Source organism: Budorcas taxicolor, chromosome 5, assembly GCF_023091745.1.
Source record: "Budorcas taxicolor isolate Tak-1 chromosome 5, Takin1.1, whole genome shotgun sequence".
Taxonomy (NCBI): Eukaryota; Metazoa; Chordata; class Mammalia; order Artiodactyla; family Bovidae; genus Budorcas; species Budorcas taxicolor.
Genome location: NC_068914.1, coordinates 160,116,413 through 160,129,788, shown reverse-complemented (window position 1 = coordinate 160,129,788; position 13,376 = coordinate 160,116,413). Strand labels below are relative to the sequence as shown.

The 13,376-nt window shown below is 52.5% G+C and overlaps 1 protein-coding gene across 1 annotated transcript; it reads left to right on the top strand.

The window, feature by feature from the left end:
* The first annotated feature begins 3,672 nt into the window (after positions 1–3,672).
* CDPF1 (cysteine rich DPF motif domain containing 1) lies at positions 3,673–12,466 on the top strand. The gene is made up of 4 exons (XM_052640146.1): positions 3,673–3,745; positions 8,832–8,944; positions 9,817–9,928; positions 11,891–12,466. Exons 2-4 carry the CDS (start codon positions 8,832–8,834, stop codon positions 12,035–12,037), a joined length of 372 nt encoding a protein of 123 aa, XP_052496106.1. The 5' UTR covers positions 3,673–3,745; the 3' UTR covers positions 12,038–12,466.
* Positions 12,467–13,376: the final 910 nt, after the last annotated feature.

The following is a 13,376-nucleotide window of genomic DNA, read 5'->3' as shown; positions in this document are numbered from 1 at the left end:
GTGTTCCAGATTTTGGCGATTCTAATAGCTGTGCAGTGGTATCTTATTATTGTTTTCATTTGCATTTCCCTGATGATATAGGATGTGGGACATCTTTTCATATGCTTACTTGCCATTGTGTATCTTCTTTGGTGAGGCATCTATTTCAAGTCTTCGGCCCATCCTGGGTTGTTTTTATTGTTGAGCTTTAATAAGAGTTCTTTGTATATTTTGGATAACAGTCCTTTATCATATATGTCTTTTGCAAATACTTTCTCCCATCCTATGGCTTGCCTTTTTAATCTTTTAATTGGAGGCTAATTGCTTTACAATGTCATGTTGGTTTCTGCCATACAACATAAGTATACATAAGTCCCCTCCCTACTGAACCTGCCTCCCACCCCCCAACCCCCCCACCCCCTAGGTTGTCAGAGCACACTGGGTTGAGCTCCCTGTCCTATATAGCAACTTCCCACTCGCTGTTTTATATATGGTAGTGTATATCTTTCAGTGGTGCTCTCTCAGTTCCTCCCGCCCCCTCCTTCCCCCACTGGGTCCTCAAGTCTATTCTCTGTGTCTGCATCTCTCCTCCAGCCTTGCAAATAGGTTCATCAGTACCATTTTTCTAGATTCCATGTATATACATTAATATACAATATTTGTTTTTCTTTTTCTGACTTACTTCACTCTGTGTAACAGGCTCTAAGTTCACCCACCTCACTAGAACTGAGTCAAATTCATTCCTTTTTATACCTGAGTAATATTCCATTGTATACATGTACCTTACCCATTCCTCTGTTGATGGACATCTAGGTTGCTTCAGTGTCCTAGCTGTTGTAAATGGTGCTTCAATTAATGTTAGGGCATGTGTGTCCTTTTGAAATATGGTTTTCTCAGGGTGAATACATGGCTTGTCTTTTCATTCTCTTGATTTAATGCCTATTTCACATGCAGTTTCTTTTGGGAAACGATTTTTTTCTAAAGCTTTATTAGATATTTTAAATCCTTTTGGATTTTTTGTAAGCTTTTTCATTCATCAGTAAACTGTTGTTGTTCAGTCTGACATTTTGCAACCCCACGGACTGCAGCACACCAGGCCTCCCTGTCCTCCACTATCTTCTGGAGATTGCTCAGACTCATGACCATTGAGTCAATGATGCCACCCAATCATCTAATTCTCTGTTGCCCTCTTCTCCTCCTGCCCTCAGTCTTTCCCAGCATCGGGGTTTTTGCCAATAAGTTGGCTGTTCACATCAGGTGACCAAAGTATTGGCGCTTTAGCTTCAGCATCAGTCCTTCCAACGAATATTTAGGGTTGATTTCCTTTAGGATTGAATGGTTTGATGTCCTTGCTGTCCAAAGGACTCTCAACAGTCTTCTCCAGCATCACAGTTTGAACGCATCAATTCTTTGGTGCTCAGCCTCCAGCTATCACATCCATACATGATTGTGGAAAAATCATAGCTTTGACTATACGGACCTTTGTTAGCAAACTGATGTCTCTGCTGTTTAATACACTAAGTTTGTCATAGCTTTTCTTCCAAGGAGCAAGCATCTTTTAATTTCATGGCTGTAGTCACCATCTGCAGTGATTTTGGAGCCCAAGAAAATAGTGTGTCACTGTTTCCATTGTTTTGCCATGAAGTGATGGGACCAGATGCCATGATCTTAGTTTCTTGAATGTCGAGTTTTAAGCCAGGTTTTTACTCTCCTTTCACTTTCCTCAAGAGGCTCTTGTAGTTGCTCTTTGCGTTCTGCCGTAAGGGTGGTGTCATCTGCGTAGCTGAGGTTATTGATATTTCTCCCGGCAATCTTGATTCCACCCTGTGCTTCATCCAGCCTGGCATTTCGCATCATATACTCTGTATATAAGTTAAATAAGCAGGGTGACAATATACAGCCTTGACGCACTCTTTTCCTAATTTGGAACCAGTCCATTGTCCCACGTGATGCTTCTTCATGGGCATACAGTTTTCTCAGGAGGCAAATAAGGTAGTCTGGTATTCCCATCTCTTGAAGAATTTCCCAGTTTGTTGTGGTTCACACAGTCAAAGGTTTTAACGTAGTTAATGAAGCAGAAGTAGATGTTTCTCTGGAATTCCCTTGCTTTTTCTATGATCCAACGGATGTTGGCAATTTGATCTCTGGTTCTTCTGCCTTTTCTAAATCCAACTTGAACATCTGGAAATTCTCTGTTCATGTAGTGTTGTACTTCAAGCCTAGCTTGAAGGATTTTAAGCATTACTTGCTAGCATGTGAAATGAGTGCAATCAATAACTGTGGACAGCTCAAATCAAAATTAACATTAGTTTCTGCCTAAGACCACATGACTTGCTCTTTGAATATTATTTCACTTAACTTTCAGTGCAGCTAGGAACTTGTCCACACTAATGGCTTTGACAGCATTCGTGGGATAAGCTGTCATATATCTGAGAGTGGATTTAGGTCAAATTGGAAATGCTTCAAGATGGTCTATCTATGGCCAGACTCAGAAATAAAAACCAACAGTATATAATCGTTGAATTGACCCCAAAAATGCCATTGCTGTAAGCACACGTCGAGGTCACGTTCTAGTAGTATAATAAAAGTGATTGCTAATTCCTGAGACTCAGGACAGGAGCATTCTTTGGGTCAATTCAAAGATTATATAGCATTGGTTTTCATGTTTGAATCTGCCCAGATGACGAAGGGCATTGCAGGCCACTTAGGTCACTTCAAGGCTCTGGAGGAGCACAGTGGCAAGTCCCAGGCGCACACAGCTTTTAAGGACAGCAGGCAGGGACAGGACCGATTTTGAACCCCTTTTATCTGTTGTCTCAGAGGACACACTAACCACTGCGTGCAGGGCTCGCCCAGAACCCGGGCTTCCGTCCTAGTGAGGAGACGGTAACGGGAGAACTAAGATCAGCGCATTTCTCTCGGAAGCACAGGGTGAGCGAAACTGCCTGGGGCTACAAACCTCAGGGGATGGGCGGTCTGTGGGGCTGCACACTGGCAGCACCGAAGCTCGAGAAGGAAGCTGAGAGACTCCGCGCAGCCAGGACGACAGGCCAAGATGAACGAGTCAAAGCGCGCCAAGGGCTGCCCAGCCCCTGCCAGACAGCAGATCTTGAGTGTGGGACGCCGCCGCAAGGCGGAAGCGAAAATGAAAGGCATTCAGTCGTGTCTCTTTGCGACCCCAAGGACTGTAGCCCCACCAGGCTCCTCTGTCCATGGGGATTCTCTAGGCAAGAATCCCGGAGTGGGTTGCCATGCCCTCCTCCAGGGCAATCTTCCCAACCCAGGGATCGAACCCAGGTCTGCCACATCGCCGGCGGAGTCGTCACCTTCTGAGTCACCGCGGAAGCCAAGCGGAAGGCGAAGAGGAAGTCCGCCACGGAGCCCCGCCCCCGCCGCGCAGCCCCGCCCCCGCCGCGCAGCCCCGCCCCCGCCGCGCAGCCCCGCCCCCACCGCGCAGCCCCGCCCCCGCCGCGCAGCCCCGCCCCCACCGCGCAGCCCCGCCCCCACCGCGCAGCCCCGCCCCCACCGCGCAGCCCCGCCCCCACCGCGCAGCCCCGCCCCCACCGCGCAGCCCCGCCCCCACCGCGCAGCCCCGCCCCCACCGCGCAGCCCCGCCCCCACCGCGCAGCCCCGCCCCCACCGCGCAGCCCCGCCCCCACCGCGCAGCCCCGCCCCCACCGCGCAGGCGCCCAGGGCAGACGGCGGCCGTGGGTGAGGCCCGCGCACGCGCCCAGGCCTGGGCTTCGCCGCCGCGGAGGCAGCGGAGGTGAGTGGCGCGGCCTGGCGGCCTGGCGGCCTGGCGGGCACTGAGGGACCGCGTGCGGCCGCGCGCTGGTCGCCTGCCGGCGTCTCCCGCTGCCCTGGCCGGGCCTGAGTTCCTCCGCGGAGAACTCGGGGGTTCTGAAGGCAGAGGCAGGCGCCGTGGGGGCCAGGCCGCGGAACTTGCGCCCGGCTCGTTCGCGCGCTGCGCGGCGCTGCGGGCCCGGGAGCCGTCCGAGGGCCGGTCGGCCGACTGGGCAGAACCGAGGGGGAAAAGTCAGTGGACTTGACGGCAGGGCGGCAGAAAGAGAGGGACCCCAGAGGTCCCGAGACCCGCGGGGACACCACCCGAGCTCACCGTACTTGCGGTTGAGATGTCCGTGGGAGGCGAGAGAGAAGGGGGCTGAGGAAGAAATCCATGAAGTGACAATGGTTAAGGATTTTCCTAAACTACAGATCAAACTGCTTAATGCAGCACAAGCAGGATAAGTAGGTTGAAAAGGGGGGAGGGGGCGGGGAAGTAGATATGTATTCAAACCGCTGGAAGCCGAAGGTGAAGAGAGAAACTTCAGGGCAGCCAGAGGGAAGGCCCCTAGGTGGAGACGCGAGAGAGGCCCTCCAGGCGGCTGGAAGGCCAGGAACGAGGCCGGGAGGTGGGAGAGCGCAGGGGACGCGTGAGGGAAGCCGAAACGCAGCGCAGCCTGCTGTATGGACGGTGGACGGCGGAGTCTTTGGGAAAAGATAATTCCTGCGTTAAAGAGGCCTCACATGACCAGGAAGGTTTGAAACAGCACTCGGAGCCTTGAATTTTGTAAAATCCTGTTGAATTCTCTCATGCTTATAATTTATGCGTCTCCTGAAGTGATGGTGCCCTGTTTCTTCCTGTATTGTTAACTCTCCTGAGTTGGCGTTCACTGGTTTTCGAATGCTGAACCAGGTTTGCATTCCTGGGTGGAATCCAGTCTGCCCTGATGCTCTCAGCTTCTTATGTATTATTGGATTCAGTTTGCTAATATTTTGCTGAAGAATTTTGTTTGTGAAGGATATTGCTCTGTTTTGTTATTCGGTGGCTTCAGTTCAGTTCAGTCGCTCAGTCGTGTCCTACTCTTTGCGACCCCATGAATTGGAGCACCCCAGGCCTCCCTGTCCATTACCAACTCCCGGAGTTCACTTAGTTGTGTCCAATTCTTTGTGACCGCATGGATTGCAGCACGCCAGGCTTCCCTAACCTTCACTATCTCTGGGAGTTTGCGCAAACTCATGTCTGTTGAGTCGGTGGTGCCATCCAACCATTTCATCCTCTGTCATCCCCTTCTCCTCCCGCCCTCAATCTTTCCCAGCATCAGGGTCTTTTCAAATGAGTCAGTTCTTCACACCAGGTGGCCAAAATATTGGATCTTCAGCTTCAGCATCAGTCCTTCCAATGGATATTCAAGGTTGATTTCCTTTTGGATGGACTGGTTTGATCTTGCAGTCCAAGGGATTCTCAAGAGTCTTCTCCAGCACCACAGTTTGAACGCATCAATTCTTTGGCACTTAGCCTTCTTTATGGTCCATCTCTCACATCCCTACATGACTACTGGAAAGACTATAGCTTTGACTATACGGACCTTTGTCAGCAAAGTGACATCTTTGTTTTTTAATACACTATCTAGGTTTGTCATAGCTTTGTAGTTTTCCTATAATCAGTTCAGTTCAGTCTCTGAGTTGTGTCTGACTCTTTGCAACCCTGTGGACTGCCCCACACCAGGCTTCCCAGTCCGTCACCAACTCCTGGAACTTGCTCAAGCTCATGTCCATTGAGTCGGTGATGCCGTCCAACCATCTCATCTTCTGTTGTCCCCTTCTCCTGTCTTCAATCTTTCTCAGCATCAGGGTCTTTTCGAAGGAGTCAGTTCTCATCAGGTGGCCAAAATATTGGAATTTCAGCCTCAGCATCACTCCTTCCAATGAATATTCAGGACTGATTTCCTTTAGGATGGACTGGTTGGATCCCCTTTCAGTCCCAGGGACTCTTAAGAGTCTTCTCCAACACCATAGTTCAGAAGCATCAATTCTTCAGTGCTCAGCGTTCTTTATAGTTGAACTCTCACATCCATACGTGACCACTGGAAAAACCATAGCTTTGACTAGATGGACCTTTGTCAGCAAAGTAATGTCTCTGCTTTTTAATATGCTGTCTAGATTGGTCATAACTTTTCTTCCCAGGAGCAAGTGTCTTTTAATTTAATGGCTGCAATCACCTTCTGCAGTGATTATGGAGCCCAAGAAAGTAAAGGCTGTCAATGTTTCCATTGTTTCCCCATCTATTTGCTATGAAGTGATAGGACCTTAATTTTTTGAATGTTGAGTTTTAAGCCAGTTTTTCACTGTCCTCTTTCACTTTCATCAAGAGGCTCTTCAGTTCCTCTTCACTGTCTGCCATAAGGGTGGTGTCATCTGTGTATCTGAGGTTATTGATATTTGTCCCAACAATCTTGATTCCACCTGTGCTTCATCTACCCTGCATTTCGCCTGATATACTCTGCATATAAGTTAAGTGTATGCAATATACAGCCTTGACGTACTCCTTTCCCAATTTGGAACTAGTCCGTTGTTCCCTGTCCGGTTCTAATTGTTGGCTTCTTGACCTGCATATAGATTGCTCAGGAGGCAGGTGAGATGGTGTGGTATTCCCATCTCTTGAAGAATTTTCCAGTTTGTTGTGATCCACACTGTCAAAGGCTTTGGCATAATCAATAAGGCAGAAGTAGATATTTTTCTGGAACTCTCTTGCTTTTTCTGTGATCCAACGGATGTTAGCAGTTTGATCTCTGGTTCTTCTGCCTTTTCTAAATCCAGCTTGAACATCTGGAAGTTCATAGTTCATGTACTGTTGAAGTCTGGTTTGGAGAATTTTGAGCATTACTTTAGTAGTGTGTGAGATGAGTGCAGTTGTGCAGTAATTTGAATATTCTTTGGCATCACCCATCTTTGGGATCGGAGTGAAAACTGACCTTTTCCAATCCTATGACCACTGCTGAGTTTTCCAAATTTCTTGGCATATTCAGTGCAGCACTTTCACAGCATCATCTTTTAGGATTTGAAATAGCTCAGCTGGAATTCCATCACCTCCACTAGCTTTGTTCGTAGTGATGCTTCCTAAGGCCCACTTGACTTCGAATTACAGAATGTCTGGCTCTAGGTGGGTGATCACACCATCATGCTTATCTGGGTCGTGAAGATCTTTTTTGTACAGTTCTTCTGTGTAATCTCTTCTTAATATCTTCTGCTTTTGTTAGGTCCACCATTTCTGTCCTTTATTGAGCCCATCTTTGCATGAAACATTCCCTTGGTATCTCTGATTTTTTGAAGAGATCTCTGTTCTTTCCAGTTGATGCTGTTGGGTATCAGTTAATCAGGTATCAGCTAATAGTCTAGTCCAGTTAATGGTATCAGGGTACTCCTGGCAGTTTTGGTTGTTCATGTGATACTGGCCTCAGAATTTCTTTGGCAGTCTTCCTCTCTCTGCTTTCCTTTTCCTGTGATCCGTGCATCTGCGTCTGGCTGCACCGGGTCTTTGCTGCGCGTGGGCCTTCTGGGCTGCTCTCTGCTGGTGACGTGCGGGCTCCCCGTTGTGGCGGTCTGCTCGCTGCAGAGCGCGGGCTCTGGTGCGTGGGCTTCAGCACTCGCGGCTCCCGCGCTCTCTGGTACATGGGCCCAGTTGCTCCTCCACGTGGGGGTCTTCCTGGTATCAGGGACCCATCCTCTGTGTCCTGCATTGGTGGGTGGCTTCCATACTACTGAGCCACCAGGAAAGCCCCCCTGCTCTGTAATTCTGAACGTTTCTGTAGGTTGTTGTTACTTCTGTAAATGCTTGACGCTTTGCTGGTAAAGCCGTCTGGGCATGAAGTTTTGCTGGTGCTCTGTTTCATTTTAAAGTAAAATTTAAAGTTACAGATTCACTTTTCTTAATAAATATAGGTCTTTTCAGGTTCTCCATTTTGAGTCACTTTTGATAATTGGTGTTTTTTTTTTTCCAAGAAATGTGTCTATTTCATCTAAACTGTCGGGTTCATTTGGTGAAAATGTCACTGCGCTCCCTAACCCTCCTAATGTCTGCGGTCTTGGTGACGCCCCCTATTTGGTTCCTCGTTATGGTAATTTGTATCATTTTCTCTCTGTCTTGATCAGTCTACCTAGAGGCTATCAACTTTACTGAGGTTTTGAAGTAACCAGCTTTGGTTTTATTGATTTTTTTTCCTATTGTTTGTCCATTTTCTATTTCTTTGATTTCTATTCTTTATTATTTCCTTTTTTCTGTGTAGTTTGTGCTTAATTTGCCTTTTTCTAGCTTCTTAAGGTAGAAAGTTAGATGACTTATTTTAAACCTTCATTTCCAGTTTAGGCACTTAAAGCTGTGAATTTCTCTAAAATCAGCTTAAACAGCATTGTGTATATTTTGATATTTTAGTTTTCATTTAGTTCAAGCTATTTTCTAATTTCTCTTGGGATTTCTTCTGTGAATCATGATTTATGCAGAAATATATCATTTAATTTCCAAATATTTGGAGGTTTTCCATGTATCTCTTTGTTACTGACTTTAATTCACTTATTTAGGGGTTAGAGAAGGTACTTTATGATTCCAGGCTTTTAAAGTTTGAGGCTCATTTTTTGGCCTAGCCTGTAGTCTTATCTTGGTGGTTACCTCATGCACACTTGACAAGAATGTGTGGCCTTGAGCAGGCCTTGTGGTCGTCCTGAACTGATGGACACCTGACGAGCGTGTGTGGCCGTGGGCAGGCCTTGTGGGCGCCCTGAACTGATGGACACCTGACGAGCGTGTGTGGCCGTGGGCAGGCCTTGTGGGCACCCTGAACTGATGGACACCTGACGAGCGTGTGTGGCTGTGGGCCGGCCTTGTGGGCGCCCTGAACTGATGGACACCTGACGAGCGTGTGTGGCCGTGGGCAGGCCTTGTGGGCGACTGAACTGGAGACTCCTCATCTGTGCTGTGCCCGTCTCCCCGTGGGCAAGAAGCAGGCAGTGGGGACTTTGAGATGTGGGTGGTGCTTGGTTCTGTGGGTGATGTACCCCATCTCTTGGCCTTGCAGATGGCGTGTGAGACAGAGCGAAACCCCCTGGGTGTGTTCAAGTGCCAGCTCTGTGCCTTAACAGCTCCGTACAGCTACCAGGGGCAGCAGCCCCCTGACAGCCAGTCTGTCGTGTGAGTACCAGGGTCCCAGCCCAGGAGCCTTCCCAGAGCTCGCTGGCCTGAATCTGACACAGAGCTTGGGTGTTGCGTCTGGGCCCACCCAGCCCAGGCTCTGGGTGCTTGAAGTGTGACCCACACCTGAAGGGTTCAAGGGCCATCTGGCTCTTCTGGCACCTCCCAGTCCCTCCCTCCGTGTTCGGCCCAGGGTCCAGCCTCGGGTGGACTTTGCTGCCTGTGGCTCCTGTTCTGGTAGGAGTGAGCCCTGAGGGCCAGCATCTGCCCAGGGAAGGCCTGCAGTGGAGCCAGTGGGTCCCAGGCCTTGATTCTTGACCTTCAGCTCGTCCTTCATCAGACGCCGCCTTGTGAGGATCTGACCAGTCCATTACGTGTGATGGGTGCTGGGGGCCAGGCCTCTTCCCTCCGGCCACGGGGATCCTGGGGGTGTCGCCTCAGGACTCTCTTGCTCTCCTTTCTGATGCACTGGAGGCCAGCAGGGCACCCACCAGCAGCCTCCACGTGCTCCCTGCGCAGAAGCCGTTTGGGAGTGGGCGTCATCGTGGGGGCGGGGAGAGGACTCGTGCCTGCCCCCAGCCCCATGCTGTTGAGTCAGGCGGGGTCTGGGGTGGAGTTGCCGCAGCCCTTCTCTGGGCGGAGGAGGAACGGCGCTCTCTCGGCCACTGTCACGGAGCCTGGAGCAGGTCTTGTTTCAGTCCCAGGCTGGCGCCTTTGTTCCACTCTGCTACTACTTGGAGGCAGTGGGGGCCCAGCCCCAGCCCCTCCCACGATGAGCGCCCACAGCGGGCGGCCGCCAGGGAGGTCTGTGCAGCTGCCCGGTTCCTGTCAGCAGAGGCCGGGCCTTTCCACCCCCACTTCCTGTCCTGCAGCCTCCTGGAGGAGAGCTACGTGATGAGGGACCCCTTCACCCCCGACAAGGGCAGATTCCTGATCATCGGCTCGAGGTGCAGCATGTGCGGCAGGCTGGTGTGTGTGGGCCCGGTGGGTAAGCCGCGTGTGCCTGGGGCCCTTCTCTCTTTACCCCGTGGCTGGGACCTCACGTGAGTGGTCTCGGGAGAGGTGACCTTTGTGCCCTTCCCAGGGGCAGTGTGAGCGGCAGCCTTTCCTGGCCTTGGTGTCCCTGGGCCCCTCACGGTCACTTGGCGGGGGCAGCTGCTCTGCCTCATCATGGGTGGGTCCCTGCAGCCAACAGAGGGCTTGGGGACAGGCAGGCTGGGGTCAGTTTGAGGGTCTCAGTGGGGGTTGAGGAGAGATTCTTGGAGGCTCTGCACCGCCCCCCCCAACCCCTTAGCCCCTAATCGCTTCCCCTCCCCCACCAAGTGCAGCTGGCGTTGTGCTCTTCCTTCCGTGGGACTGTGGCCTTCTTTCTGATCGTCCTCCAGGCCCCTCCAGAGGAAGGGGCGTTTTTTCTGGAGCATTTGTTGTGTGCTAGCCCCTGTGCTTGGGACGTGTGTTGCCGGCAATGCCTTCTTTATTCCTATCCCGGCCCTAGTTAGGCAGAGCAGTGCCGCACCCATTTTACAGGTGAGGAGACTGAGATTTGGAGAGGTGGAGTTTGCCCAGTTCACTGGGCTAGCTGAGCCTGTTGTGTGAAAACCCGAGGACGGATGGAAGTGCAGCTGTGTAGACCCTTACCCCAAGTGACTCTGCAGCCCAAGCATCCCTGAGTATTCTGGCTGGGGGCCGAGGGCCAGCAGCGGAGGGGCAGGGGGCTGTGTCACAGAGCAGATTGGGACAGCCAGTCTCCATCCATCAGAAGTCAAGGTGATGAGACTGGCAGGTGGGAGGAAGCCTCAGCTCAGGCAAAGGCCCAGAGGGAGCCGCTCCACTGTGGGGCCATGTGAGGAGACGGGCAGCTGGCGCCGCGGAGGCCCTGTGTGGACGGGACGCAGCGGGAGTCGGGAGTGGGGCCAGGCGGGGGAAGCCAGGACTGCCGCCCTGGGAGTTCGGGCCACACTTGGTGACAGAGGGGATGGGCCCCCGTGTGGCGTCATATCTCCACGGTTGTCTTGGTTGAGGCAGAGCCTAAGCTCCTGGAAGGAAGGGACCCCGATACACGGGACAGATGAGACAGAGCCCGGCCCAGTGGCGCTGGCTGGGGGGGCACAGCTGTGGTCCTCAGCGCAGGACCCGTCGGGTCCCCTGCAGAAGTCGCAGCTCCCACCATCACATCTACATACCCGTTGGTGGGAAGGGACAGGAGCGCACACGCCTGTTCCTTCAGAGAGCTTGACCAGGATGTGGCACACAGCTGTGGTGACGCCGCTGAGCAGACTCAGCCACGTGGCCACACCTGGCTGCAGGGCAGCTGGGAGGCAGGCCCGGGCCCTGCGCCGGACGGAAATCAGTGCAGCGTTAGTGGGTGCCACGCTCGCCACTGTACGTGGTGGAGCAGTTCTGACCTCCTGCCCGGACCAGCCTCGGCTGTGGCCTCCGGCTCTGTGGGCCGTCCCTCCCATCCCCGGCTGCTCCTAGCACCAGTGTTACCGAGCCCGTTTCACCGCCGTGATAGCCAGGAGAGGGAGGGACCTCGGGTTTCCAGTCCGTTGGGCCTGGCTTGTGCTCATCCTTGGCCCACAGTGGAGCCCCGCCCTGCAGAAGCCAGGCTGCACCGTCTCTCCTGGCCGCCTTCGCGGGTCTCACCCAACCACTCCCACGGCCTGCGGGCTCCGGCCCTGGCTCTTTTGCCCCCACTGCCCTCTCAGAAGCCCACCGGCTCTTCTCTTAGAAGAGGACCACCCTCCTGGAGGTGGGCACCCGGCCCCTGAGCCCCCCTCTCCCTCTTGCTGTCTGGCTCCAGCCACACACCCCAGCTCCTCTCTGATGCTGTGTATCTGGGGGCCTTGCCTCACCACCCTGCCCTGCCTGCAGTGAAGGGCTGCCCTCTGGGAGATGTTGCACTGGGCTTCTTGTGGCACTCAGCACTCCCCTCCCTTCTTTCAGGAATGCAGTTTATTCTACTCGAAGAGATTTTGCCTCCCCTGTGTCCAGGACAACGTGGATGCTTTCCCTCAGGAAATTCAGCAAGACTTGGAGAAAAGGAAAGTCCCCTCCACGAGGCCTGCCAGCCAGCGCAGTTCTCAACCATGAGTGCAGTCAGGTACCAGGGCTGCAGCGGTGCCCACCCAGGGCTCGTGGCCACGTGGGCTTCCGTGGCCCAGGTCAGAGACGGGGCCGAGATGGAGCCGCTGTGCCGGCCTCCTCTCTGGGCCGTGGGAGCCATGTCTGGAGCCCAGGGGGGCTGGGGTCTGCCTGCAGCAACACCAGGGTCAGGTGCCAGCCGAGACGGCGCCCACAGGCAGACCCCAGACGCCCGCGCTCAGGGACCGCAGCCTCCCACCCTCACAGCCCCCACCTTAGCAGCTGGTGAGACGCTGACGTGGGCTCGCCGTGTGGCCCCAGTCCTTAGTGGGTAGAACTGCTCCATCCGATTGTATAATTTCTGCAGGGCCAGTGCACACTGCCTGGGGGTGATAGAGACATGTCTGATGAGGGGATGAATAAAGAGCTTTTATTGACGATGTTGGTGCTGGGTTTTGTCTTCTGGGCCGCACTGTCCCAGGTCCACTCTGTTACTGGACCCTGACAGGCGGAGACAACCTCAGGCTTGGGTTCAGGGCAGACCTATAGTTGGTACTTGTTTTTCCAGCCAGGCAGTTCATCTCACAGCATCACTCAAAACTCCCCAAATAATTTTTAAAAATAGTTTATTTTTTAAAACCATTAAGGCAGTACTGTACCCTGAAATTAACTCTTTACATTCATCAGTCTTACAGTAGGACATTCCAAACATGTAAGTTCCCATCAGTTCAGGATAGAAATTAACATACGTGATCAGTTCAGTCTCCTTAAGGGAAAATGAATAAGATCCAATTTTTTTTTTTAATTAACGTTATTTTATAGCCATTTTCTAATTGCCTGGCACGACCACCAGGAAAGTGACCAAGGAGATCCCACTTGCTGTCCTCTGCATACCCCGGCTTCCCTGACCCCAGGTGCCCCACTGATCACACCCAGGGGGCTGAGCCACAGAGGTCATTTGGAGCCTACCCAGAAAAGCTCTGCTTTGGAATTGCTCCTGTTTAGTATGAAATACAAGGGGTCTGTCAGCCCCTAAATGCTTTGAGAACATTAAGGCACCAAGAACAGTAACGGACCAACACACACCAAGGAGTCACGCTCAGTCCTGGCTTTGGAAGCTGCGTGGCTCTACCGCATGTCTGGCAAAGGCTTCCTCTGTGCCTGTGTGCCCCAGCCACAGACACGCATCAGGAAGAAGCCCACCCAGGTTTGGAACAAGTCGCCCGGGAGATTCACGGGGTCTGTGGCTTCTGCTGGAGGCTGCCAGAGGAGCAGCCAGTGAGAGTCCCTGTCTCAGCATCTCTCAGATTGCAGAGCTCTTTGGTAACAGCCCCCAGGTAGTAATTCC

Bases quoted from the DNA above. Each gene is read 5' to 3' on its own strand.
- CDPF1 (XM_052640146.1), top strand. From the start codon at position 8,832: ATGGCGTGTGAGACAGAGCGAAACCCCCTGGGTGTGTTCAAGTGCCAG. The intron at 8,945-9,816 runs GTGAGTACCAGG...CCTGTCCTGCAG, and splicing joins CCTGACAGCCAGTCTGTCGT to CCTCCTGGAGGAGAGCTACG. The intron at 9,929-11,890 runs GTGGGTAAGCCG...CCCTTCTTTCAG, and splicing joins GGCTGGTGTGTGTGGGCCCG to GAATGCAGTTTATTCTACTC.